The 25,841-nt window shown below is 39.7% G+C and overlaps 1 protein-coding gene across 7 annotated transcripts; it reads left to right on the top strand.

Moving 5' to 3' along the window:
• Window positions 1-921: 921 nt before the first annotated feature.
• Window positions 922-25,768, top strand: LOC146386904 (engulfment and cell motility protein 2). Of its 7 annotated transcripts, none has more exons than XM_084928117.1 (24): window positions 931-1,043; window positions 2,919-3,081; window positions 5,594-5,658; window positions 5,844-5,942; window positions 6,598-6,638; window positions 7,380-7,452; window positions 7,532-7,582; window positions 8,180-8,349; window positions 9,321-9,420; window positions 9,874-10,025; window positions 11,606-11,684; window positions 13,757-13,792; window positions 14,142-14,192; window positions 14,924-15,046; window positions 15,430-15,549; window positions 15,660-15,764; window positions 15,856-15,964; window positions 16,146-16,282; window positions 18,378-18,541; window positions 19,741-19,853; window positions 19,941-20,048; window positions 20,201-20,283; window positions 20,391-20,468; window positions 21,253-25,768. In XM_084928117.1, exons 4-24 carry the CDS (start codon window positions 5,865-5,867, stop codon window positions 21,451-21,453), a joined length of 2,172 nt encoding a protein of 723 aa, XP_084784243.1. In that variant the 5' UTR covers window positions 931-1,043; window positions 2,919-3,081; window positions 5,594-5,658; window positions 5,844-5,864; the 3' UTR covers window positions 21,454-25,768. The 7 variants fall into 7 exon arrangements, with proteins under 7 accessions (XP_084784242.1, XP_084784244.1, XP_084784240.1 ...); XM_084928115.1 differs by having other exon boundaries at window positions 5,594-5,663; XM_084928116.1 differs by lacking the exon at window positions 2,919-3,081 and having other exon boundaries at window positions 922-1,043; window positions 5,594-5,659.
• Window positions 25,769-25,841: the final 73 nt, after the last annotated feature.

The following is a 25,841-nucleotide window of genomic DNA, read 5'->3' as shown; positions in this document are numbered from 1 at the left end:
GCAAGAGAGTTCAACCCCTTGTCTGTGCGGTGTTTGCATGTTCTCACTTGTGCCTAGGTGGGTTATTTGAGGTTTTCCAGCTCCCTCCATTCCTCCAGAGACATAAATTTTAAGGTTAATTGGTGATTCTAAATTAGCTGAAGGTGAGGTGTATAAATCCTTGAAGTAAATGTGTGAATGTATAAAGTTTTCTGGTAAGATTAGAAGTGCTATATGAAAGCAAACATTACATTTGCACATGCAATATAACTGAAATCAATGTAAAAATAAACTGATAGTTTAAAGAAATTAGGACACATTTACTCCGAGCTGACTGCTAAGATCAAAACAGATGGAAAAAGGAGTTGGTGAGGTCATAAGATTGTTAAAGCATCTGAGGTGCCTTCAGTGAGTGTGATGAAATGTGCAAATCCTGCCACTTTCCTACCACTGCTACTGAGTTTGCAATAAGCATCTTTTTTATGTTTTGTGTTGGTTAATGTTGAATTAAAAAAATGATTTGATGATATAGCAGTGAGGATGGCATTTAAAAGTTGTAGTACTTGTATAAAGTAAGTATCCCAACGATTCCAGAAAGTTCCTCCTATTTTCACTTTTAATGAAATCCATTTAAATCATTATGGCTGTTTTTTTTTTTTTTTTCGTATCTTGGATAAAACAGGGCATGACATTGTGTGAAAACAGATGGTCTTCTCCAAGAATAATTGTTTTAAAACCTAAAAGATCCATTCTCCCCGCTCTCTGAAACTATTATTAAAGATTTATAATGTATTTATTAAAGCCAGACCATTTATCCTTTTCTAAATTGATCTGTAATTAACCATTCGGTAGCTATCCGGACCACACAGTGAAATATGAACAGTATGTAAGGGTTAAAGTGAGACGCCAGATAGAGAGTGCACAAATGATGAGGAGCCTGCCTCATTTGCAGACGGTGACATGGTGTCCCGCCTACAAGGCGTGGAACCGCGTCTCCTTTTCACGAGGATTTCACTGGGGACAGAGGGAGATACCGAGAGCACCATCGATGGCCAGGACACGGGGTGAGTAGCACCAAGTATGACATTAGCAGATAAGTACCCCTCGTTAAAACCCTCCGGCGAAGCCGGTGAGCATCTTCTGCTCGGGTGACGGGCTGTATCCTGACTGCAATGGAGGAGAAGACGGGGACAGGCTGGGCTGGATGATTGAATAACACTAGCTGCCTTCTGAGGAATAACGGTGGTGCTCACTGTAATAGCGAGTGAGTTTGCTATTAATCAGAGGCAGAGAACAGCAAGAGACGTTAGCCGCTGTTTAATTAAAGAAACGACACGATCATGAGTTGTGATTGATTACGCTAAACATCACAAGGTTGCAAATGCAGCCTTTCAATGCACCAGTCGGTGGGCTTCTGTTAACCACAGCTTTGATCCTGACTAATCGATCACCAACAATTACGCTTTAAACATTTTAAGTTTAAGTTTCTGATTAAACAAGCGTGGATGGTTATATTAATGATGGCTGAGAATGAGCTGCTAAGAAGACATCAGCCTTCTTAATTGCCAGAGGATGACTGTTATCGCACTCTGGGCAACCAGAAGATAAATTTGCCTTAATTGTTTTTTTTAAGAAAAATTACCAAGGCTGTTTTTTTCCTCAGACAGCAGCTATCGTATAACCAGAAGGGGCGCCACTGCGCACGATCAAGTAGGCAACTAGCTGTCATCAAAGTTAGGCGCTTCTCAGTTTTTCGTGTGTGAACCCGTTTTTTAATGCCCACCGGCCTGGATGGGAGCCCCGAACCACATTTAAAACCACAGTAAAATGGCGTCAGAAACATCCGGGTCGCGGTGAGAAGTAGCTGGTGGCGCCGGGGGGATACAAAAAGTTGGGAGTCTTTTGAATTTAGGCTCCGACCACACTGTTGGGTTTCTTTTCAGGCTTGAGCTTCTTAGCAGTAGTTGCTAAGCTACCACCACAGCGCGTGCAGCCAAATAAAAAGCTCCCAGTGCGCGCGGCAGCCGCGAATCCAGTCATACTAGCCAAATGACAGGCCCGCAGAAAGTGGAAAGAAAATAGTTCCCATCGCTTTTCATCAGTATGTCTGCTCTGTGCCCAGTCACCAGAAATGGACAAAACCAGCAGGTATTTTGAAATGTCGAGGAAGGAGAAACACAGGTGTAGTCAATGCATAGTCCTGTGGGATAAAGTAAAGGGTATCGATCACAAGTAAATACAGTGCCAGTACTGCCGATACCGATACTTTTAACTTAGAAATGCAGCTTATGTAGGGGAGAGCAACGTGTCATCACTTATGAGGTGAATCACCATCAGTTTGCAAATTCTGAGCACATTTTAATCACCACTGTGATTTTTACTTTCTGCAATAATTAGTTAACAAAATAAAACACGCTTCATTTTTTATGAAGACCTGTGATGTAAACGTGTCTGTTTCTAAAGGACTTTGGTTCAACTTCTGATGTCTAAATGTCCTATGGGCTATAAATAAAATAGATGTGACATTCAACACAAAAAATGTGACATATTTTATAATATCCCCCAAAATAATGTATTTAACACAGTTCAGTGGGCAAAATACTGAACATAGAGGTTAAAAACAAAGTATTGATGCTATTGTGCTATTATCAATTCAATACCAATACCAGTGTTGGTACTGATACTATTGCTTTTTGGACCAAGCTGCCTACCTCTAGTGCACCTCTGGTTCGCTTGAATGACTGACATACCTAAGTTACGCCGATCTATAGACTATCCATAGAGAGCTTATTAATAACAATTGTGTTTTTTCTTTTCCACCAATGGAGATGATTTACTAAAAACACAAACCTTGTCTACAGAATATAATTGGAGATGTTTAGTAAGAAAAGCACAAGGGATACCTGATTCTAAATTCTGTCTGACTTTTTCGGTTTCAGAAGAATGTCTTTGAACGCCAACACAACATGTCAAACTTTCAAGCAGATGGGTTCTGGCAGCAGAAGACCACACTGAGTGCCCCTTCAGTCAGCTAAGGACAGAAAACTAACGCTACAATTCACACGAAAATTGAACAATTGAAGATGGGAAAAACATTGCCTGGTCTGATAATTTCTGTTGCAACATTCAGGTCGTAGGGTCAGAAATGGCATAAACAACATGAAAGCCGGGATCCATCCCGCTGTGTATCAACAGTTCAAGCTGGTGTCATAGAATGGGAGATATTTTTTGCCTACCTGAGAATTGTTGGTGACCATGTCCATCACTTTATCACCATAGTGTATCCACATACTGATGACTGCTTCAAGCAGGATAAACTGGAAGCAGTTCAAGAAAAAGGTTTCTTGAACATGAGAATGAGCTCACTGTACTCAAATGGCCTCCACAGTCTCAGTCCAATAGAGCACTTTTGAGATGTGGTCATAGATAACGTCAATATGCGGGCCACAAGTTTGAGACACCTGGTTTATAGTAACAGATACTTTTTGTTTGTGCAGATATTTAGCCACATGTCATTGCTGAATAGGGCTGGAGGCTGGACTGGGACAAAAAAATCATCCCTGGCCGATGGCATAAGTTTGATTATGGATATTGAAGCAGTCGTATTGCAGCATGTGACAATAATTAAAAGCTACGCTTTAGCTATTAGTAGTGGCTCATGGTCATTTTACCTGAATCCTTGAATCTCTCCCTTTCTAAATATGTCCCTCTGTGTATTTTCTTACCACGTTAATTTAATTTTCCTTGTCTCTTCCTCACTTCTCCACAGCTGGTGCTAGCAGCAGTTAATTTGCTGTATCTATTATTAGTTTCTTTTTATTGTTTTCTCTCAGCTCCACCATCGCCACTTCTTCCACACAAAACTTTTTCTACAAGCTGCGTGAGCACACAGCGACGGTAGGGGAAGAGCCGGTCGTGTTAAGAGATTTGACTGGGAGATCCAGTGTCAGTAATAAAAATGAACAAATGGACTGCTGTCGGCGCATCCCAAAAGTGCGTCGGCCCACCGGGATTATGCCAACTCTAGTGCTGTACATCAGTACAAGAACATGTGGAAAATGTTTTTATTATATTTTCTTTGTAAGAGAACAGGCCTTTTAGCAGATATTAGAGATCAGAGATTATATAATGGACAGTCTGCAAAACCAGTATTCTGTCATGTATTATTAATTTTTCCTCTTTCTTCATCATAATCAATATTTATTTTAGGCATAATTCACTCAGTGGTATTTTCAGACTCCACTGATAACTTGTTTACTTGATGTAAATGTTAATGCTGTATATCAGTCTGTTAAGCTTTGTTCTGACACTATCACAGTTGAGTGATCCCCTGGTCCAAAGATGAAAGGATTTGTGCATGCTAATTATTTAAAGTACAAGAGCTTAAATCTTTATCCCAACTTTGATCAGGAGAAGCTGGCATCTGCAGTGCAGTGATATACTGACAGCTCATGCTGCATTCTCTAAAGAATGAACTTAAACTCAAGAACAAACTGTGCTTTATTTCGTGACTGATCAAAGGAGCACGGTGTCAGACATCACATCCACTGATCATATAAAATGGCAGGCAAACGTATTTATAGAACAAACATTCAAACTCTTCAGAAAGACTGTGCTGGAAATATCACTACGGCGATAAATCTCTAGGGAATACAGTTGTTGGTTCAGTTCGTTTCACAAAGGTTTGTCTCCCATGTAGGGCAGTGCTTTATTTCGCAAATGAGTAGCTGAGCTTTACAAAGCGCTTTGTATCCTGAAAGCACCCTGAATGCAAAGAGCCATTTGGGAAACAGCAGTGTTTCTTTTCTTTACAGCTGTCTCCCAATCAGATGGCTTTTCCTGCTCGCCTCGTGTCTGAGCAGAGGGGGATATCGGTGTGTTGCCAAAGACCGGTCCCTGCTGTGCTCTTCCTGCTTTTGTATCGTCAAGCTTTTTTTGTTGCAGATCGTGAAAAATATGTTTAATAAGCGTCGGTGTTCTGCTGAAATTAGGTGTTAAAGGTGAGGCCTGACTAAACAAGAGTGCAAATAAAAGTCAGAACAGTTATAAAAACTAAATTACTGCAAACACGCAGGCTACACGAGAGTGAGCGTTATAAAGGAATTTGAGTTCAAACGGAGCAGATGGCCAGAAGGTAACATCCCATATTGTTCCAATTAATAACCATTTTCCACACAGTTTTTGGATTCGTACAAGCTCTATTTATCTTTACTTCTTCATTGCCAAAATACAAAATGTGAAAAGGTAATAAAAGAGACGTTTCAGTAATAACTAAACTGTAATAATTTACCGGTGTAATAATGTTTTTGCATAGAGGGTGCAGAGCGAGCTGGAAATGAAGGTAATTAGGTTATGCTTTGCAAATAATATGCAGATATGTCAAGGGCAACATAATTCAGCAGACCAGACTCAGCTGGCAGAAAGCTTGACCCAGCCAAGATATTTATGTGACTGTGTGTGTGTGTGTGTGTGTTTGTGTGGGTGGTTTTGTGAAACAGTCATGCTTATTGATCTGTTCTCTGACAGATTCAGTTCACTGAAGAGAAAATGCAGCAACTGAGCGAATTGAGCTTTTGGGTCTGCATGACCAGGCTGTGTTTTTCTATGTTCACAGGGGAGCTGACACAGAGGTTTATGCAGCAGAGCTGTGACAGCGACTGACGCTTTCAACAGTTATCAGTTAGGTGATGTACAACCCCAGATTCATACTAATATTCTCATTGTCTGACTCTTGAGCCACATAGCTCAGTAAGGCAGTTCTTTGTATTTTTAATCATCATTTATTTGAAGAGTAACATTTAAATGTGGTGGTTCAGAAAGTCTCTGAATGACTGGTGTTATTTATTTTCCTTTTTTTTCTACAGGGTACTAACTAAAACACGGCCATGCCTCCCCCATCTGACATCGTGAAGGTGGCTATTGAATGGCCTGGTGCCAATGCTCAGCTAATAGAGATGGACCAGGTATGCATGACTACGGCAAATGACATAAATCCTCACAATGCCTCTAAGAACTTATCTTCCTCTAGCTATTACAGTGAATCATTCAATTCAGTTCAGTTTTATTTATGTAGTGCCACAACAACGGGTCGCCTCAAGGCTCTTTATGTTATAATGTAAAAACCCTACAGGAACAGAGAGAGAATCCCAACAATCAGATGACTCCCTATGAGAAAGCACTTGGCAATAGTGGGAAGGAAAAACTCTTTTTTTTAACAGGAAGAAACTTCCAGCAGAACTGGGCTCATGGAGGGGTGGCCATGTGTCATGAGTGGTTGGGAGGTGAGGGGAGGAAGACGGGCCAAAAGACACACTGTGGAAGAGAGCCAGAGATTTATAATAACTAATGATTAAATGCAGAGAGGTGTATAAACACACGTGGGCTGTAAAGAGTTGAGTGAAGAATAAACAAAGTGCATAAAAGGAATGGGAATAACAATTAAAGGGGAGGAAATTATGTGCGGCTTTAATGTGAAAATTTCATGTATGCAAAATACGAAAGTACCCCAACTGGCAGATTTGATAGATAGTGCCATGTGAGGAGTGATGATTCATGATTCCTTTAAGTCCTTTAATGTTGAATTTTTCAAGTCTGTAAGTTTCTTTCCCCTCTTGGCAGAAAAGACCTTTGTCCTCAATAATTCGGGAAGTATGTGATGGGTAAGTATTACTCCTGTATGTTTTAATTGTTTCCAAAGGTATGTTCTGTAGGATTACTTAAAATATTTGAGATTTATTTAGTTTCTAAAGTGTTAGCTATAATGAACTCGACTTTGGTGATTAGTAGAATGTAATTATAATACTGAAAGCTTTATTACAGATAGCTCAATCAAATGGAAGATCTAAGGAGCACATTAGCTAAGAAGCAGTGAAAGCCCAGAAAAAAGATGAGACATGTCATTCTCTTAGATCTGCGTCGTGAAAGTCTATGTGGAAAAGCTAAACATGAGAAAATGCTTATGATGACCACACTTACTGCTGTAACACCACACATAACCCTACTCACCTCTTTCTAACCCCCATTGTTGTGTTTGGACTTTTTTGCACCTAAGTGATGGCTATTACAGATTTTATCCCACCCATCCAGCTCTTAGCCTGGCTCCATCTACCCACTGCCTCCTTTTACCATCTGAAACAGAAAATTCTTTGCACTTTACTGTAAACACCCACTGAGTGATTCTCCTCCACAGCCTCTCGTGTTTGCTGCTCGTGTAAATACAACTGCTGAAGGCAACAATCTGACTTCGAGCAACCTTTTGTTCATGCATACCAGAGTATGCTGCATTGCATTACATTTCTACAGTGTGTTCTACTAATTTTCTTCTTTATTTTCCTAGTATGCAAAACTGATATTGAATATTAATTCTTTAGCAAACATTTTCTCTCTGCTTTTGTCTCCAGCTGGTCTTTGTCTGGCTCAGAGCAGTTTGCCCTGCGTTATGCTGATGGTCCTCAGCTTTATATCACTGAGCAGGTGAGCTTCATTGTTTTCTTCCTAACCTTGAGATGAGGACTTTATGAATCGATACTGAACTCTGTTTTAATCCTTTCAGAGTCGTGGCGACATCAAGAACGGGACCATTCTTCGATTAGCAATTTCTCCTGTAAGTGAAAAATGTGGCATTGATTTGAAAGTGCCATAGCTATACATTTGCTGGAGAAGCGCTCTCTTGTGTGACAAAATAAATACAAAAATATATTAAATGCTTATGTTTTGCATGTCTTATAAGGTGCACTCACTGTTAACAATAATAGCCATTACTACAAACATTAAATCAGCCAATCACGTGGCAGCAACTCTGTGTATTCACACATGTAGACATGGTGAAGATGACCTGCTGAAGTTCAAATGAAGCATCAGCATGGGGAAGAAAAATGATTTAAGTGACTTTGGATGAGGCGTGGTTGTTGGTGCTCGACAGGCCTGTTTTGAGTATTTCAGAAACTGCTGATCTTTAGTTATATAATAAAAGCAAGGTGTACCTAAAAAAAAGGTTAGTGTATATATCTTGCAGTTTATAAGACACTGGTCTCATAAAAGATCACATTAACATTTGCTATTGTAGCTAATAGAAAATTATTAAAATGTATTATTCCACATGGGCTATAAGTTTCTCCATATATGTTTACAGTAAATTCAGTGACCTGGACAAGGTGATGAAGGTATCGTGACACTGATTGATCGTGTTTGTCTCTGACAGGCTCGTGCTGCTCGCCAGCTCCTGGAGAGGATCCAGTCCCATGGCATCGATGCTCGCCTCGAGGCTCTGAAGGAGCTCGCCAAGCTCTCTGCAGATCCAACCTTTGCTGCAGAGTTCATCAACATGGAAGGCATTGGGACGCTGGCTCGTCTTGTGGAGAGCGGCACTCAGTGAGTTTTTTTTACCCCTCAGCCATGAAAGTCTGTTGGGATCTTTTTGTCAACCGTCAGGTGTGCAGGAGGCATGGACACCTACATTTGTGAATGCGATAACTCGAGAACAAGGCGATGTAGGATTTTCAAACTGATACCATTGGTGGCCTTGTTCTCAAGGTCAGAGGTCAAGTTTTCTGAAAAGCTTATACTACTTGATACTTGTGAAGGAGGTGATGTAAGATTTTGAAATTAATACCATAGGTATATCTTCTAGGACAGCAATCCCCAACCCCTGGGCCACGGACTGGTACCGGTCCGTGAGTCGTTTGGTACCGGGCCGCGAAAGTTGAGGCTCAGGTGTGAAATTTATGGTTTTTAGGGTTTTTATCAGTTTTTAGTATTATTTATTTATCGTTTTATCGTTAACTCTGTTTCCCTGGGTCTTTTCCCATGTGTTATGAATAAATCTTCTTTTTTTTTGGTACCAGTACTGGTTTTATTTTGTTGTATTTATCCGTGACACCTTAAAAGCCAGTCCGGTCCGTGGCGCAAAAAAAGGTTGGGGACCGCTGTTCTAGGAGGCTGAGGGGTAACGTTTTTGTTTTGTTTTTTACAGCTCACAGAGCTGATCGATGACTGTGTGTTGTATCATCTTTGTTGAATTTGCAAAGCTTGGCATTGCTTAATGGCAGTGCTGTAAACTGCTAAGGCTATTAGCAATTTTTAAAGAACATCAGTTTCCTTTACTTTTGCTGCTTCCCTCTAAATCCACTACTTGCACTTTTAAGCTCAGTTCACATTCATTTAGTGATTTTATTTATATATTACAGTTGAATTACTTGTGGAGGTCAAATAAAGCCACTTAGTCAAAAAGATAAGTTTTGGCTTTTTAAAGTCTGCCCTCGTATCAGGATTTCTGTAAAGTTAATCTAAATTTTAACGTGTGATCTGAAAGGCCTGCCCTGACTGTACTTCACTCTCTTCAGCTTTGGTGAAATGTTGGCCTTCACTCTCACTGCCTTCCTGGAACTAATGGATCATGGCATTGTGTCCTGGGACCTTATCTCATTGTCCTTCATCAAGCAGGTACTTCTTCCAACAAAAGAACAATTCATAGGACACATTTTTCATTTCAGTGAAACACCACTGTACAACTTTCCACTATAAGAAAACAAAACTAAACTTCAAGGACGGTCATTTTTATGCCTTTTTATCGTTCCACTTTTCTTTAATTGCACTTTTTCTTTGACCTCTTTTTCTACACAAATGCCAGAAATGTGTGGGTACTGTTGCTGAGCAACTACTCACATAATTTGGAGCTCATTCTGTGTTTATGTAAATAGTTTTCTCTGGAAAACTTCATCCAAGCCTTGGCAGCCACTTGGGAGAATTTTGCAGAACTCTTGATTTTGTTTTCTTTGTACTGGATAAAAATATTCTATTCGATTTTTGTCGAAATGAACCAAATAAACCAAGAAATGAAACAAAGAAACAAAATTTGTTTCTCTGTGTTAACCGGTTTTCTCTGTGCTCACTTAGATTGCGGGCTACGTCAACCAGCCGATGGTGGACGTGTCCATCCTGCAGCGCTCCTTGGCCATCCTCGAGAGCATGGTTCTGAACAGCCATAGCCTCTACCATCGGGTGGCACAGGAGATCACCGTGGGACAGCTCATCGGGCACCTGCAAGTGTGAGCACACACACACGCACAGGGGCTTCCTGCGCTCTGAAATGGGGGAAAGTGGAGGGTATAGAAGTGTGGGGTGACTGGATAGAAAAAGTTGCTGTGAGTTTTGTTTCTGTTTATGTGGATGGGTATGGGTGCACAGATGATTCCAATCAAACAGCATTGCTGTTATAAGATTTTTGTTGTTGCTGAGAACTCCCATGAAAAGACCAAAACCAACAAGTTAGGAGGACACAAAACCCCCAAAAAGGGGGTCGAACACAGGACATGGAGAAAGCATACAACCTGAATACACAGGGTGGGCAGGGTGACTAATTAAGGGAAGGGGGTCAGGGAACATAGAGGAAGGAAAACAGCTGAAGAATCACGCAGTAAGTAATGCTGAAAACACCATGAACCAACCAAACTAACCAAAACTCAAAGAACTCCTAACCAAGAACCCCATAGTGGTGATGGAAACTACTTTTACTGCATGTATCAGGCTGCCAGTTTCGTTATAATCAGATGAAGGAATGCCTGGTGTGAATGTTAGTGGTGACCTTAAGTAGTTAATCTGCTCTGTTTGCTCAAGTGTACAAGTGTCAAACATAAGGCCCGGGGCCCAGAATTGTCCCGATGCAGACTCTCAGCCCACTGGATGGGGCCTTTCACTTAAGAACAAGGCAAAGAGAGCATACATTTTCATATGTTTTACAGCTTTTCCTACTGATAAAAACCTGCTCCATGGCCATTATTACTGTTCTCACAATTTAACCCCAAATACTTGGGCTTAATTCTGTTTCTTACATATATCTCAGGGATTAAATGTGTAGATAAACGTATTTCCACTGACAGGATGGGGAATTTCACTGTTCTGGCCCATTTAGGATCAAAGTGGGCTGTATGTGGCCCACGATGTAAAATGAGTTTGACATGCCTGCTCTGGTGAGTTTTCACAGCAGCACGACTGCATATGAGTCACTTGCGAAATCAAATCAAATCTCTGTGCTAGTTATAACGATGATACATTTTGTATTATGAACGACAGTGGAGCCCTATGAAATAATGAAAATGAATCTTCTTCTTTTGGATACTGCCTTTAGGGGGCGCATCATCTGCCTCCATGTCACCCCTGTCTCATCCTCCTCTCTCACACCAACCCTCTGCATGTCCTCCTTCACTTCTTTCATGAATCTTCTCTGTGCTCTTTCTCTTTTCCTCCTGCCTGGCAGCTCCATAGTCATCATACTTTGTCCAGTATATCCATTATCCCTCCTATGTACATATCCACATCATATATGCCTCACTAATAATATTAGGTATAAGATCAAAAAGCATTTTCTGTTACGATAAACTCAAAGTTGGTTTTGGTCTTTTTATTGGAGTAAAGCCAAAGTTTAGAAAAATGTCACATAGCAAACTAAAAAACTAAAGACTGGTGCAAAGAAGACGCTTCTAAAAATCCTGCACCCATCCCAGGTGTTTGTTTTAATGGTAATTAGACTATTTTTTTTATGCAGTTAGCCTCTAGTTTTGTTCCTGTGTGGAGATTTGCAGAGCATGCTACTTCTAACTGGTTGTTGCGCTGCTGGATATTCCTTCAGGTCAAACCAGGAGATCCAGACGTACGCCATCGCTCTCATCAATGCTCTCTTCCTGAAGGCACCAGAGGACAGACGGCAGGTCGGTGCACTGCACTAACAGCACAGAGACAAGGACCGACCTAACAGATCTAACTGATATACTAATATTAAATCTTCATATTTCATCCTAAAGAAATCCACTTATACATAATAGACATTGATTCATAACATTTGTGGTGTCAGAGAGCTGCAGACAGTGGCTCACCGTGGTTTCTAATGTGCGCACCAGTAGGCCAATTAAAGCTAATTTCACGAACAGACGTCTGTCTGCCAGCTGTCACGCTGTGGATTCAGCCATCGCTGCAATGACAGTCTCACTCCAGATACTTTCCTTTGAGGTTTGTACATTTGTTTTGCTGCAGTTTTTCCAGAGCAGCTCAGTGAGGTTAACTGGCCACCCATCTGCAAGTGACTGATGGTTGTTTGCGTCTTTTAGAAAAAGAAGTCGGAAAACAGAAAACAATGAGTTTTAAGAAAGCAGCTTCTTTCCATTTCTCAATGTTATTCATGTGTAATATATCACATCACATTACATTGCATTTCTATTTCTAGTTTCAGTTTTTAAGTTGATTCAAGGAGATTCGAACAAAAACAAATTGAATCTCGAGTATTTTTGTTGTTCAGATAAATGTACAAATACCGAAGATGGAAGTGTTTCTGTCCCACCTGTCACCGCCATCCGTCCTCTCTCTCCTAACTCCAGCATGCTTCAGAGTTTAACCTTGTTTAATACACCTTACATGCAGTTGTGTGCTTTTCTAAATTATTGTTCTCCATGTAAACTTTGATTTGCAGTTTATGCCAGAAATTGTATTGTAACATAGAAAACACAACATTTCTTGAAATAATGTCCTATAATAAATGTAGTAGTACTTACAGTATGTAGACGTTTTCTACTCGGTTTGAGCAAAACGCTTTCTAACTACAGGCCTCATTCATGCAGTCTCACAAACGCATTCATGATTTTAACCTAACAGTCACACACTCAATTGGGCAATTTGGGGTACTTTGAGATGCATACTAGAGGAGCTGGGGATCACACCACCGGCCTTCCAATTAGTTAAACAACTTGCTTTACTTCCTGAGTTACAACTCTCAATTAAAATGTTTTAACTAAGCCAAAGAATTTAGATAAAACTAAAAAAAAAATTACTTGTCGCTGTCCTCTGTTAGTACAAACCCTCCATTTACACAAATTGACTATATCTGTTTACATTTTTTTAAAGGATTTTTCAACAGCAAAACATGACACCTTACATTTTTTAATATTACTTTTTTAGTTAGTTTTAGTTTTAGTGATTTTAATTGTTACTAAGGCTGTGCAGCTGCAGATGTGCAACACCTGGTTTATACTTAAAGTTTCCCAAATGCAAAGGTGCTAAAATCATCAGTCCTCATTCAGCTTTAAAGTTCTAAAAAAATTCAAGTGTACACTCAATTATATTTAATCTCAAGATAAAGTATTTTCCTTAATTTACTGTGCAGTGCACCAGTTTTGTTTTTACCGTAACAGGAAACGGTATGCAAAGGGCTTTTAATGTTCATATATCTCCAGTTGCTGTTGTTGACCACTGGAGGGCGAAGTGAGTCAATTATACTTAGCGAAACAGCAGAAATGCATCCTGTGTTTAGCTCGCGCTGTGGCATTACAGTAATTACCGTCTAAATGCCAGTTTTCACCTCATTTAGCAAATACGCATAAAGTAGCACCTCAGCTTTTAGATATATAGATCTCTCCGCATCAGTTTTCGATGTTTTTCTTTTTTCTTATAAAAGAAGAGAGGCAGGGAGGAATCAGAAGAGACTAACATGTTTACAGTACACACATGAGTGCAGCCAGTAAGCCTCAGTGATTTGCATGTTTAATGGTAGTTCTAAGCATCATCCTGCTACTCTGTGGGTTGATAAATCCTGCCGTGGGTGATGGTTTATAAACGTACTTTACGTCGGGTGCATTAGGTGATGTGTCACTGCTGATTTTTATTTGATGCTGTTTCATGTTCTTATTTCGTTGCATGCTGTGACGGTGATGTATCTCATGGTCCATGTGCGTGCACGTTTTATTTCCATTACTGTTACACCCACACTACTCCTCCCACTCTGAACCCGTAGGAGGAGTATACTAACCCGCTGGAGCAGCACCTCACCGTGAGTACACATCCCTCTTTAGCTCATATCATCTTTTCCACCTCTCTTTCACTGTCTGATCCTTTCTGTGTCATGGAAAGCCGCTGCATAAACCCTCAAATTAAGCCAGAACCATAGCTTGCTGCACCAGCAGACAGACTTGTCACCGACTGTGAGATATTTTACAGAAGGTGCGAAAGGCAAATGGTTTAAACCATAGATCAAAATCTAGCTTTAGATTATTTCTTCAAAATTCTCATTTATCCATAGGCCGATGTCAGTAAAATTATCATTGGGTGCGATTCTAGTTTGTAGTAAATCATCTTTCCTGAATTGATTTTTGTGGAGTAATGTCTGTCTTTACCCTCAGGAAATGGCAAGCTCTTTGGCTCAGAAACACCTGCGCTCCATCATCCTCAATGTGAGTATCAAGTCTGAAACTCAGACACTAAAACGTAGCAGAGCTTTCATTTGATGGCTGTTAAGCTTTCCAAGTACTTTAAACAACTCCCATTGAAAGTGTCAGGAACTACTTCCAATAAAACTCCCGAAAACCTTGGTGATACACAATACTTGCGTTCATCCTCCTTTGAGACTTTACAATGTTGGCGTTTGGTGATGGTTTTGACCCTTGAACAAAGAGCTGGTCACAATTTGGAAAATGGAAAGCTTTACTCACTTGCAGGGCTGTGACACAGAACCAGCAAATGTGATATGGGGCCAAGTCTATGAAGTGGAACAAAATCTCCTCTGAAAATGATTCCTTTTGGCATTTGTCTGAAAGCGCCTGGTTGAACTGGCTGCAAATGGCTGCAAGTTAGGAAGTGCTGCACTCAAGCCTCCTGGAATAAGGAAATGTCCTAGAGCAGCTCCACCATTGTGCTCTTTCATGCACTGTTAGTGTGACCTGGTTATCTACTAGATAAATGTCTGTGCTATTTTATTTTTTATTGTTATTTCAGAAAAATTGTAATCATGGTGTATGTGGGAAAAATGCTTATCTTGCTTCTAATTAGAAAAATAATACCATTCATTTTTGTTATATTCCATCAGTAGCTTTGGTTTGTTCTGCTTCATATGATATGCTGCTTGTTTACAAATTTGCAGCCATCATAAAGGCTCAGCTAAAATCCCTCTGCTCCTCCTTTCCAGCACGTCATCAGAGGAAATCGACCAATCAAAGCAGAAATGGCACATCAGTTATATGTGCTGCAGGTGTTGACTTTTAACCTTTTGGAAGAACGGATGATGACAAAAATGGATCCCAATGACCAGGTAAAAAAGTGGAATAATGAATTTTGTGCTTATTTCCATGTTGCTATGCAGTGGTTTGTGTGATTTGAATGTAAAGTAATCTAATCGTCTGGAGCATGTTTAAAGAAGCAACATGTTCAGCTGAATGGAAATAGCGGGATCCTGAAAAAGTGTAATTAGAGACACCCTTCTACCAGTGACGTGTGCACTGTCAGAGCTGCTTTAAGTGTAACAAGTGGACCAGAAAATTAAAGTTTTCCTGTATTTTTTTCCACTGCTTGTTTACAGCCATTCAGTCTCTGCCGATTGACTTAGCCTTTTTGCCTTTTTCATTTCATTCCTTTGCAGCTGTGTGTTCCTGTTTATGCTAATATGCTCCAAACATGTTGTTTTTTCTCTCACAGGCTCAGAGAGACATCATTTTTGAGCTACGCAGAATTGCCTTCGATGGAGAAAACGACCCCACTGGCACAGAGAAAAGAAAGGCCATGTACACCAAGGACTACAAGATGCTGGGCTTCACTGTGAGTCTCCGCTAGAGATTTCAGTTTCTTCTGGAATGATCTTGAAATCGACCCAGTTTGGTGCAATTCTTTCTGTCTCTTCACTCACATTATCTCTATTTAAAATGCAGAACCACGTGAACCCAGCTATGGACTTTACCCAGACGCCACCAGGGATGCTGGCTCTGGACAACATGCTGTATCTAGCCAAAGTTCACCAGGATACGTACATCAGGGTCAGTGTTGGTCTCATGCATGACTTTGCCGAGTTTACAGAGCCACCAAAGTCTTCCATAACACGTTAACACGTTTCCCTACTCATGACAGATTGTTCTGGAGAACAGCAGCCGAGAAGATAAACACGAGTGTCCTTTTGGTCGCTGTGCCATCGAACTTACTCGAATGCTGTGTGAGATACTCCAAGTTGGAGAACTGCGTAAGCAGCTTTGCATATGTTGCTGTTGTATTTCAGTGTCCATCTATCCCTTAATGTTTTTTACATTTTTGTTAAATTTTATATTGAACTTGCTCCTCGATTGCAAAATGGTGTGATATGGAAGAAGTGTGTCTCCCTCATGCTTCATGTTTTTCATTTAGAAATCTTTTCTTCTGTGTAGCTAATGAAGGCTGCAACGATTATCATCCCATGTTCTTCACCCATGACCGGGCATGGGAGGAGTTCTTCTGTGTCTGCATCCAGCTGCTTAATAAAACTTGGAAGGAGATGAGAGCCACAGCTGAGGACTTCAACAAGGTCAGATATGAACATACACAACACATTTACATGTCAACATTTCCACCCTAGACAACCTTTTATATCATTTGAAATAGTATAAACCATACTGCCACATGTTAGACCATGTGATTGATTGATTGGTTTATAGATGGATGGTGCAATGGTGCAAGCCTCTTCGTAGAGCCACTTATATGACAGCCATTACAAACCCAAAATACTACCTTTTCAAACTCTGTGAAGTAAAAGTACTATTAGTATAGTTAATTGTGTGTAATTAAACTAAACACAGATAATATAGTCAGATTGTTTGAAGTTCCTGGGAATAATTGAAAATGGAATTCTCTGGGTTTAGTTTAAAATACATGTTTAATTATATTTACGTAAATTTAACTTTATTTATCTGTGTTGTGGAGTAGAGAGAGTGTGTGACTCCTGAGGCTCTGCCTCCCATTCTATTTGTATTTCCTATTCTACTGCTAGAAACTCAAAGAAACACAAGTAAATCTGAGCTCTAAGACTAGAGTGCTTTCTTTTGGCTAATATGTTGTTGTAAAGTCTTTAAGATATCGCCGTGCCTGATCATTTGATCTGATCATGTGAAAATGAAGGAAAACTAATATGGGAGAAATCTGATCTATTTCCAGTCCCTTTAGACTGATTATTTTCATGGTAAAACTTTCTTTGAAGTAGAGTAACTCCACACTCTCTCGTCCTCACCTGTAATCATGCACCTTGGACTCTGCACTGTTACGTGACACTGCTCTACACGACACAGCTTCAAGTTACAATACTGGATTAATTCAGTCATACGTATTCAAATACATTAAGTTGGTAGATAAGAATATTAATGTGTTTTTTGTATTGCTCTCTACAATAATAAAAACGTAGTAGCTTGACCACAGTCTTGTTATATAATATAATTAATATTGTGTTGGTTGTCAGCCCTACTGAGTGAGTTTGTGTTTTGAACAATGTCACTTCAAAGTGCTGGTGCACTGCATTCAAGCTAGAAATACTCAGCAATGGAGGGAAATAAAGAAGAAGCAGAATGTCTGTTTGTGTTTTGTCTTTATTTGATAGTAGCAGTAGAGGTAGATGGGAAAGTGTTAGAGCAGGTCATTTTCGTACACGCCACCAGTCGATCACAGGACTCGGCTGCTGATGCTGCTCTCATCCATGTGGTTGGTGTGGATGCTAACTACTTGGTTTGTCGAAAAAAACAGAAATTGTTCAGGAATGTGTGCTTTGATTTTTGTAATCAGATTCACCCAAACAGTGAATATTCATGACTTTGGTGATCCCCACGACTTTCTCTTTTTTCAGAAGAACACATGAATTCCTCTCTGTTGGCGAATCATTTTGGCAGTTCCTTAACTCAGTTTTTTTTTTCTCTCCATCATTAGGTCAAGAATTTTACTTTGTACAATATGTCAGCAAAAAATGTTTGTAAAACATAGACCTGTCTATGAGCCACGGCTGTACTTTCCTTCATTAGCTAATTTTCAAGTGGTAATCTGAAATAATTAAGTGCTAATTATGGAAAAGTCACCACGCTGACATAACCTAACTAAAATGATGATTTAACAAGACGGTACGATTGTAAACACGAGCACTCAAATGTCATACCAAGTGCAGTGATGTTGAGTACAGTAGGTGGGTCGCTTACAGTAGGTGCTCATCATTACCAAATACACACCATCCATCCAGAGCAGACTGTGTTTGACAGGTATCACTGTGAGGATTATCAGGCGTAACACTGACACACATTACTGTAGCTGCTGTGTTCTGCATTGTGTGACCGAGCAGCTCACTGGAGCAAACAGTTGAAAGGTTTTCGGTTTATTAAATAATGCATGACAGTTACTACCTTGAAAGACATTTAATGAAATGAACAGGGATACACAAAGCTGTTTTGTGTATAGAGTGCTTTAAATATTAATACCTTTTAAACATATTTCAGTCAGCAGTTTTAGCTTCTTCCCTGGGGAATGAGGGTTCATTAAAAGCCAGTGTTACTACTCTACGGTGTACTGTACCCATGTTAGCATTCGGGAGAGTATGTCATCTTTTCTTACTCGTCTTTTGTGTGTATGTTTGGTTAAACCCTCACCAGGTGATGCAAGTGGTCCGTGAGCAGATCACCAGAGCTCTGGCCATGAAACCGTCGTCCATAGACCAGCTGAAGACTAAGCTGCGAGGCCTCAACTATTCAGAGATTCTGCGTCTGCGGCAGTCAGAACGAATGAGCCAGGATGATTTCCAGTCTCCACCCATCATGTCAGTTTGTGTCCACACTACTTTTCTTTCTCATTACCTGCGTTGAGAATGTGGCTGTAATTTTTTTTTCCCTTTGCTTCGCAAGTCTGTCAGACTGTTGTGGTGTCTGATCCTAGAAACACCTGTTACTGCAAAGTCAGGGAGAAGGCAGTTTTGAGTTCTTTGGGTTGTGTGTATATGTTTGGACATTTTAGGACACATGTCAACATGATAGCATTAAATATATGACCATGAAGCTTTACATTGTTGCTGCTGAGATCAAAATGAAGGTCAAGACTAGGCGGGTGCTGGAGGTAAACCTCACTCACATAGTGTTTCCCAGAAGAGGCATCTCTTTCGTCTTTATCCGGTTGACAAGCCAACTCTGTTTATAAAGCACTTTAAAAACAGCAACCACTGTCTGAAGTGCTAAACATAAGAATAAAAATACATTATAATAAAATATTTAATAAATGAAGAAAAAAATTGGCTCGAAGCCGAGCAGAGGAGGTGCGTCTTAGGAGCAAATTTGAAAATGGCCAGTGAAGAGGCCGGTCCGATGTGTAGTGGCAACGAACTCCACAATTTGAAAGCTGCACCTGCAAAAGGCTTGTTCCCTCTACACCTCCACGCACAGAGTGGAAGCTGATTGGCTGAAAGACCCGGCAAGAAGAGGATTGGACTGCAGTAATGGTGTCTGTATTGAGATTGATAGCGTGGGAAAATGGTAGTGATGTGAAGAACAGACTAGCAGCTGAACACCCAGGAAAGCAGGCAGATGAGTGATTACAGATCTTCCTTATTGAACTTCAATAAGGAAGCACAGGCTTCATTTTAAAATGAACTCAGAGCAGTGAAGATAAAAGAGGAGTAATGTGCTGACTCTTCCGTGTTCCAGTTAAAATCCAGCAGTCGCACCAGCTTGAAACGAGACAGGGAGCACTCACCAATGTACAAAGAGTTACAGGAATCTGACAGAGCTCTGATAAAGGCATGGACCACTGTTTTAGAGTGACCCACGACCCATATAGCTGCACTGCTCTGATTGTCCAATCTTAAGTCATTCTCTGTCCTAAAACCCACGTTTGTCACAGTAGGTGCCACTGGGCCCACGACAACATGGACTTTCCCACGATGCTTGTGTACTCGGCTGTGGTCTCTAGCATTTGAGGAGTTTTAAATCATATCCGAACTGTGTTCTTTGCGTTTTTGTGCTGCAGTGAGTTGCGGGAGAGAATTCAGCCTGAGATCTTAGAGCTCATCAAGCAACAGCGACTCAACCGGCTGTGCGAGGGAAGCTGCTTCCGTAAACTGGGCAACCGTCGAAGGCAAGGTACAGTACAGCATCAGAGCAATCGCTTTGCTCTTATGAATGAGCGCTGATTGTAAACTATGCACCTTGTCCCCTTCTTTTATCTAGAAAAGTTTTGGTTCTGCAGACTCTCTCTGAATCACAAAGTGCTGCACTACGGGGACTTGGATGAGTCACCTCAGGGTGAAGTGCCTTTTGAGCTACTCAGTGACAAGAGTAAGACACTATAGTGGTTCCATCTGCCTGATAATAAGTCTGTCATAACACAGACAATGACACTGTCACCAGCAGAGCACGCCGTGTCCGTCACAAGGCTGACCTTAATAGGTGAATATGATTATGTGTTTGTTTCTTCTGTTTTTCCCCAGTCCCTGTCTCTGATATTAAGTCTGTGGTGACAGGGAAGGACTGCCCTCATATGAAGGAGAAAAGTGCTCTAAAACAGAACAAGGTAGTGTCATTTTCTTTCTTTTTAATTGCCATTCTAGTCTCATAGCTGCCCTTTAATTCTGTGCTGCCGCTCGGTGTAGAAACTGTTTGACCTGCTGATTCCCTCAGGAGGTGCTGGAGTTGGCCTTCTCTGTCCTCTATGATCCCGATGAAACACTTAATTTTGTTGCACCCAACAAATACGAGGTAAGCTCATATGTGCACGATAACACGACAGCTGTTCTTCCTTTTGTTTGGCACATGTGAAAACTTAAATCCGCACTGATTAGTATTTTTATTATTAAAACCTGGTGTGGCGGGCTTGGAAAGAATTAGCTTTAACTCCCCCTGAATTGCACATCCTTGTGGAACACTTTAGCATCATTAACTTCTTTACTTTGTTTTACAGTCAGCAAATCTACTGATTTGCCTTAGTCTCACAGCTCTCATCATCCTCATTTCCAGCGACAGCAGGCAGCTGAATAAGCTCTGACAGATTTGCTGTATGTTACCTTCCCAGCACTAAACGGCAGACAGATAAAGTTAGCAACCAGCTGGTGAACACAGCAGCTAAAGAGCCAGATATTTCCCTTGGCAATTGGTGTAAAGCAGAATGTGAGTTAATATTGCACTTACTTTTGCCAGGTGGATGGAAACACTTCCAAATGAAGTCCAAGTTGTTCGGTGTTTGCCACTTATGTAAACTGTCAGCTGTTTGCTAATACATTGTCTATATTGACTTTAAAAGGTGATAAAATGGGTGTTAATGCAGGTTTTTTTTTATTATTGTAAAACAAAAAAATATTTCAAAAGTAGCGTAAGAGGCTGGTCCGGGTGTTCGTTGTATAACTTTCAGCTAAAAGCCTAAAAGCTGCTGTCAGAAATCAGCTAATCTAAAAAAAACAAAAAACTCTTCTTGGATGTTTTCCCTCATATAGACTTGGCTGTGTTTCACCTTCATGTTTCTGTGTGTGTGTGTGCATATGTGCAGTATTGTATCTGGACTGATGGGCTGTGTGCGCTGCTGGGCAGAGAGATGGGCAGTGACCTGACACGCAGTGACCTAGATACTCTCATCAGCATGGAGATGAAGCTCCGCCTCCTCGACCTTGAGAACATCACGATCCCGGAAGCGCCGCCTCCTGTGCCAAAGGAGCCTAGCTCATATAACTTCACCTACAACTACAGCTGAGATGTGTGTGTGCGTGCGTGTGTGTGTTTGCAATGCATGCATGTGTTTGTCAAGGACGAGTATGCTCAATTTTTTGATGAATTTAGCGAATATGTGGAAAAGGCTACTTTGATTTTTTTTTTTTTTTTTTTTTTTTTTAACATTTCAGAACCTTGGAGGCTTTTACTTGTTTGTGACGCTGGATAGGAAAGATGTGTTTTATCGCCTGATAGAGAGGTCAGAAGTCAGGGTTTGGTAGAGAAATGTTCTCCTGGAAGAGCTGAAAGAGATGAAATGAGAGAATCTCATCTGTCGGAGCAGACTGCAGATTTTCTCTTCTTGTTGTTTGCCATATAAAGGTGGACATGAACACAGATGAAAAGATCAAAATCTACAAATGAATGTTTACATTTTAGTCCAACTTGAAGCATGAGACACTTGCCGTTTCCATGGCAACTAAGAACGAAGTAGCCAGTTTTAAATACTGTGTTCACTCGGATACTGCCTGCTACTACATGTGTACAGATGTACAGTACAGTGTAATCACTTCCACACCTTGCTCCTCATCGTGGTCTTATTAATATTAATATATCTCATATGCAATGGATTAATTTAAAAAGGATTAGACATGTGAGAAAGCTTGAGATGTAAGATGTATAGAGCAGAAGCAGGTAATGTGTAACTATGTTCCCGTATTCACTTTGTTTTGTTTGTCATACATGGGACAAAACGTTTATCAGTAGGAATTATAGCTTTCCAGAGTCCAAAAGATAATATAGAAAAAAGATGGTGAGGTGTAACTAAATTTAAAAAATGCTATTATAAAAGACCAGCAAACCTGACGTGTGGTTACATTTGGGAAGTTGGAATATTTGCATTTAAGCATTTTCTTTTTCTTAAGGGTGTCAGGTGATTAATTATTCAACCAGCCATTTCAGCTCCACACATGATGACACAGTCATATATCTGTTGTGGCTTCAGTTAACTGAGTAGCATTGATGCTGCTTCTTTCTTCACACCACTACACTCTTTTCATAGGCCTGTTACACAGTGTGAACGTACTCTACCATATAAAGGATTAATGAAATTGTTTAAGTGTTTCTTGCCAAATGTAGGTGTCTGTAAGTGTGTGTCTGTGTGTGCAGATTTTTTAAGTCTGTGTGTGTTTTTTTTATGTTGAGAGACTGAGGGCAAAATCTCTATATTTAAGGTCACGCTGCTTGTTAAAGTCGGGGTCAAAGCCCTGACATCAAACACAATTAAAAGACATAAATCATGTGAACTTTTTTTCAATCATAGTCACTGCATTGCCTTATCATACGCTCATATGTTGATAATGAAACACTACAACACACTAAGATATGCTTATATATCTGCTCATATGAAGAGTTCATAAGTGTTGTATAAGCAAAGAATTATTTATAGACACAATATAACACACTTCTAATACTATTTCATGTCCACATATGTTAATAGTTAGAATACTGTGCAAATGTTTTGAGCCATCCCTCACTTCTTTATATGGACCCACACTTGCTAGTCATTTTTAAAGTGGTCTTGAGCAATAGTTCTCCATCCTTTCTATCTTTGTCTTTTTGTTAATTTTCAGTCCAGGAATGTTTTCTTGTTGTTTGTGAAGCCACTTAACACCAACTTTTGAATAATTTACTCATAAACATAAACTAACTAAGTCCTAACTCAAGGGATAAACCAGTATTGTGTCTACATATAACAGACAGCTTAACAAAAAAAAATCAAAAACATGTTTATCCTCAAAAAGCTATTCGCCCCCAAAATTGGCATATTTCAGCATGGTACAGTGTGCGTTCTTAAAAGGACACTGGATAACAGCAGGGGCAGGCCTAAAAAAAACCCCAAAACTGTCTACAGCAGATCAACAATGTGTGAAACTCATGCCCGTAAGAAATAAAGATTAAAAAAATTAGTCCTGCAAAGACCGCACACATCTATTGATCCATCTACTGTTCACTGAAGCCTCAATAGCAACTTAACGGCAGCTGAGAAAAGGTTGAGGCATGCCAAATTACCAAAGAACTGGACTGAAAATCAGTGGTGGTTCAAATATTTGTCACTATATATGGTTGAGGTCAGAACAAAGACACAACAGTGAGTATGGATGAAGTGTTGGGGATCTTATCCAAAAATTCTGAAGCATGAGTGGAGAAAAGTACCGTCAGATTTTGATCCACCATGCAGTACCATCTGGAAAGTACCTGATTTGACTCATTTTTCATTATTACATTGATCCCAAACACACTGCCAATGCAGTAAAAACTTTAATGGAAAAAAACCCTGTGAAACACTATCAGTCATGGATTGGCCTACCCAGAGTCTGGACCTCAGCATTATTAAAGCCCTGTGGGATCATTGTGAAAGATAATGAAACAAAAACCAGCCAACATCCAACCAGAACTTTGAATTACCTTCATGAAGCCTGGAGAACTATTACTGAAGCGTACTTAAAGAAATTACCAGTAAGAATTTCTAAGAGATTTCATATAGTGTAAAAGAATAAAGGTGATCATACCAAATATTGACTTTAAAGCTTAGAATTGTACAAACCCTGTTTTTGCCTTACATGATGAATTTCCATGTATGTTTGCACAGGTTTTAAATCACTTCTTTCCCATATTGCAATATAAAAAAATGAGTGCTCTAAGACTTTCAAACAGTATTGTACAAAGTGGATTATAAATCCTCCAATTACTGTTTACATTTAGTGTGTATTATGTTGAAACTATCAGATTATCTAGGCTAACACTTATGTTATACTGTGTTGCTAAAATGTTTTCAGTTTCCTAGTTGGTGACAAAGACTTTAGTCAACACTTGCATACTGACTTAAATCAGCTACAGCTCCATTATAATTTGTTATAAATAGTTTATTGATTTACTGTTAATGCAGTAAATACATACAGTTATTAAGAACTTTATTTGGAAAGTTCATCCTACAGAGTGTTAAAAAAGTGTGAACATATAAGTCATGAATTAATCAGCATTTGGAGCTTTGATTTCCAACTTTTTATCAAGCAGTGCAAAGGCAAGCAGGAAAAACAAGAGGACATAAAACACAATCAAATGCACAGAAGGAGACTAAAACAGAGTGGCATCTAGTACTGCTCATATATCATAGTGAAGTATGCGGCATTGTGTGTGCTTTGTACACAGTGGTAATAATTACAGTATTGTTGCTTGATGTCATTTTCTAATTTCCACATAGTTTCTGGTTCAAAACTTTGTCTTCTGAACCAGAACTAATTACTTGTGTCATTTGTTAATGCAGAGTAGAATTATATTTTTGTAACTGATCGTACGATTTTGTCAGTCTTGAAGAGAATGGGAACTAACAGTGGCATTTTCACTTCACGTCAGTGGGTGGGGTACATTCAGCATGCTCACGTCACACTGAAAACACATCACATAATTTAGGACACCAACTCCAGCAACTTCTTATGATGTCAGCTTGTGAAGAGGTTTACATTTGAGATTTTTTCTTGTTGTTTTTTGTTTGTTGTTTTTTGACCGATGCTGAAGGATTAACGGGTTAATTTCGCTGGTTAGTGTTACGGTGAGCCAAAGAGTTCAATTCGAGGCAACTAATGAAAACACAAGAACGCAGGCAAACTACTAAAAGATTTTTCAGCATTTATCAATGTGAGAAAACAACCACATGCTGAAATGCCATCAGAATAAATGCAGAAACCTGGATATAAACAGAATATGAAACTGTGACACAACTTAAATGACACTAACATCATCTTTCACCTTCAAAAGCAACAAGCTACGGTATGCTCATCAATATTTAATGATCCCTAAAAAGATTTTCATTGTATTTGCAGCGGCTTCTGTGTATCCTAATGCATGAATAATTGCTATCATTTTTATTATTTTTGCTAAATCTGTCAGATTTGAATATTTGATGAATATTTTCTAAAGTTGCTCCAAAGTAAGTTGCAGTATTTTGAGCTCTCTGGGCTTCCGTACACTTTTTTTTATTTCAGAAAGTAAATGGACCATTAAGCTGTGTTCAGAAATCAGCTCAAACAGGTTGGCAATGACAACATATTACAGGAAGTAAAGGAGCATTACGTTGGATGTACAGTTTGACTTTGAGGTTTTTGCATCTGGCTCTCTTTTACATGACTTGCTAAACTATTTATTTACACTTGGTAGTGACAGTAAAGAATGACAAAGTAACATAAATTTAAAACATGGTATACATATGAGTCATTGTATGTATATACAGTATTGTGTTGCCTTATTGAAGAAATGTATTATGTTTTGTGTGAATAAATGCAAACTAACTACTGATGAAAGTGTTTTTTTTATTTTAGGTGGGAAACTGGGGTTTGTGTTTATAAAATATGACTAAATTAAAATATTGGGCAG

This window comes from Perissodus microlepis, chromosome 5 (genome assembly GCF_051167445.1).
Source record: "Perissodus microlepis isolate ML-2025 ecotype Zambia chromosome 5, ASM5116744v1, whole genome shotgun sequence".
NCBI lineage: Eukaryota > Metazoa > Chordata > Actinopteri > Cichliformes > Cichlidae > Perissodus > Perissodus microlepis.
Note: the sequence above shows the minus strand (reverse complement) of the source record. Positions and strands in the feature narration are given on the sequence as shown.

What these genes read in the sequence shown, in the direction of transcription:
- LOC146386904 (XM_084928116.1), top strand. Translation starts at nt 5,865, where the DNA reads ATGCCTCCCCCATCTGACATCGTGAAGGTGGCTATTGAATGGCCTGGT. An exon ending in AGCTTTATATCACTGAGCAG is followed by an intron (nt 7,453 to 7,531) that starts GTGAGCTTCATT and finishes TAATCCTTTCAG; the next exon opens with AGTCGTGGCGACATCAAGAA. An exon ending in TTGCACCCAACAAATACGAG is followed by an intron (nt 20,469 to 21,252) that starts GTAAGCTCATAT and finishes GCATATGTGCAG; the next exon opens with TATTGTATCTGGACTGATGG.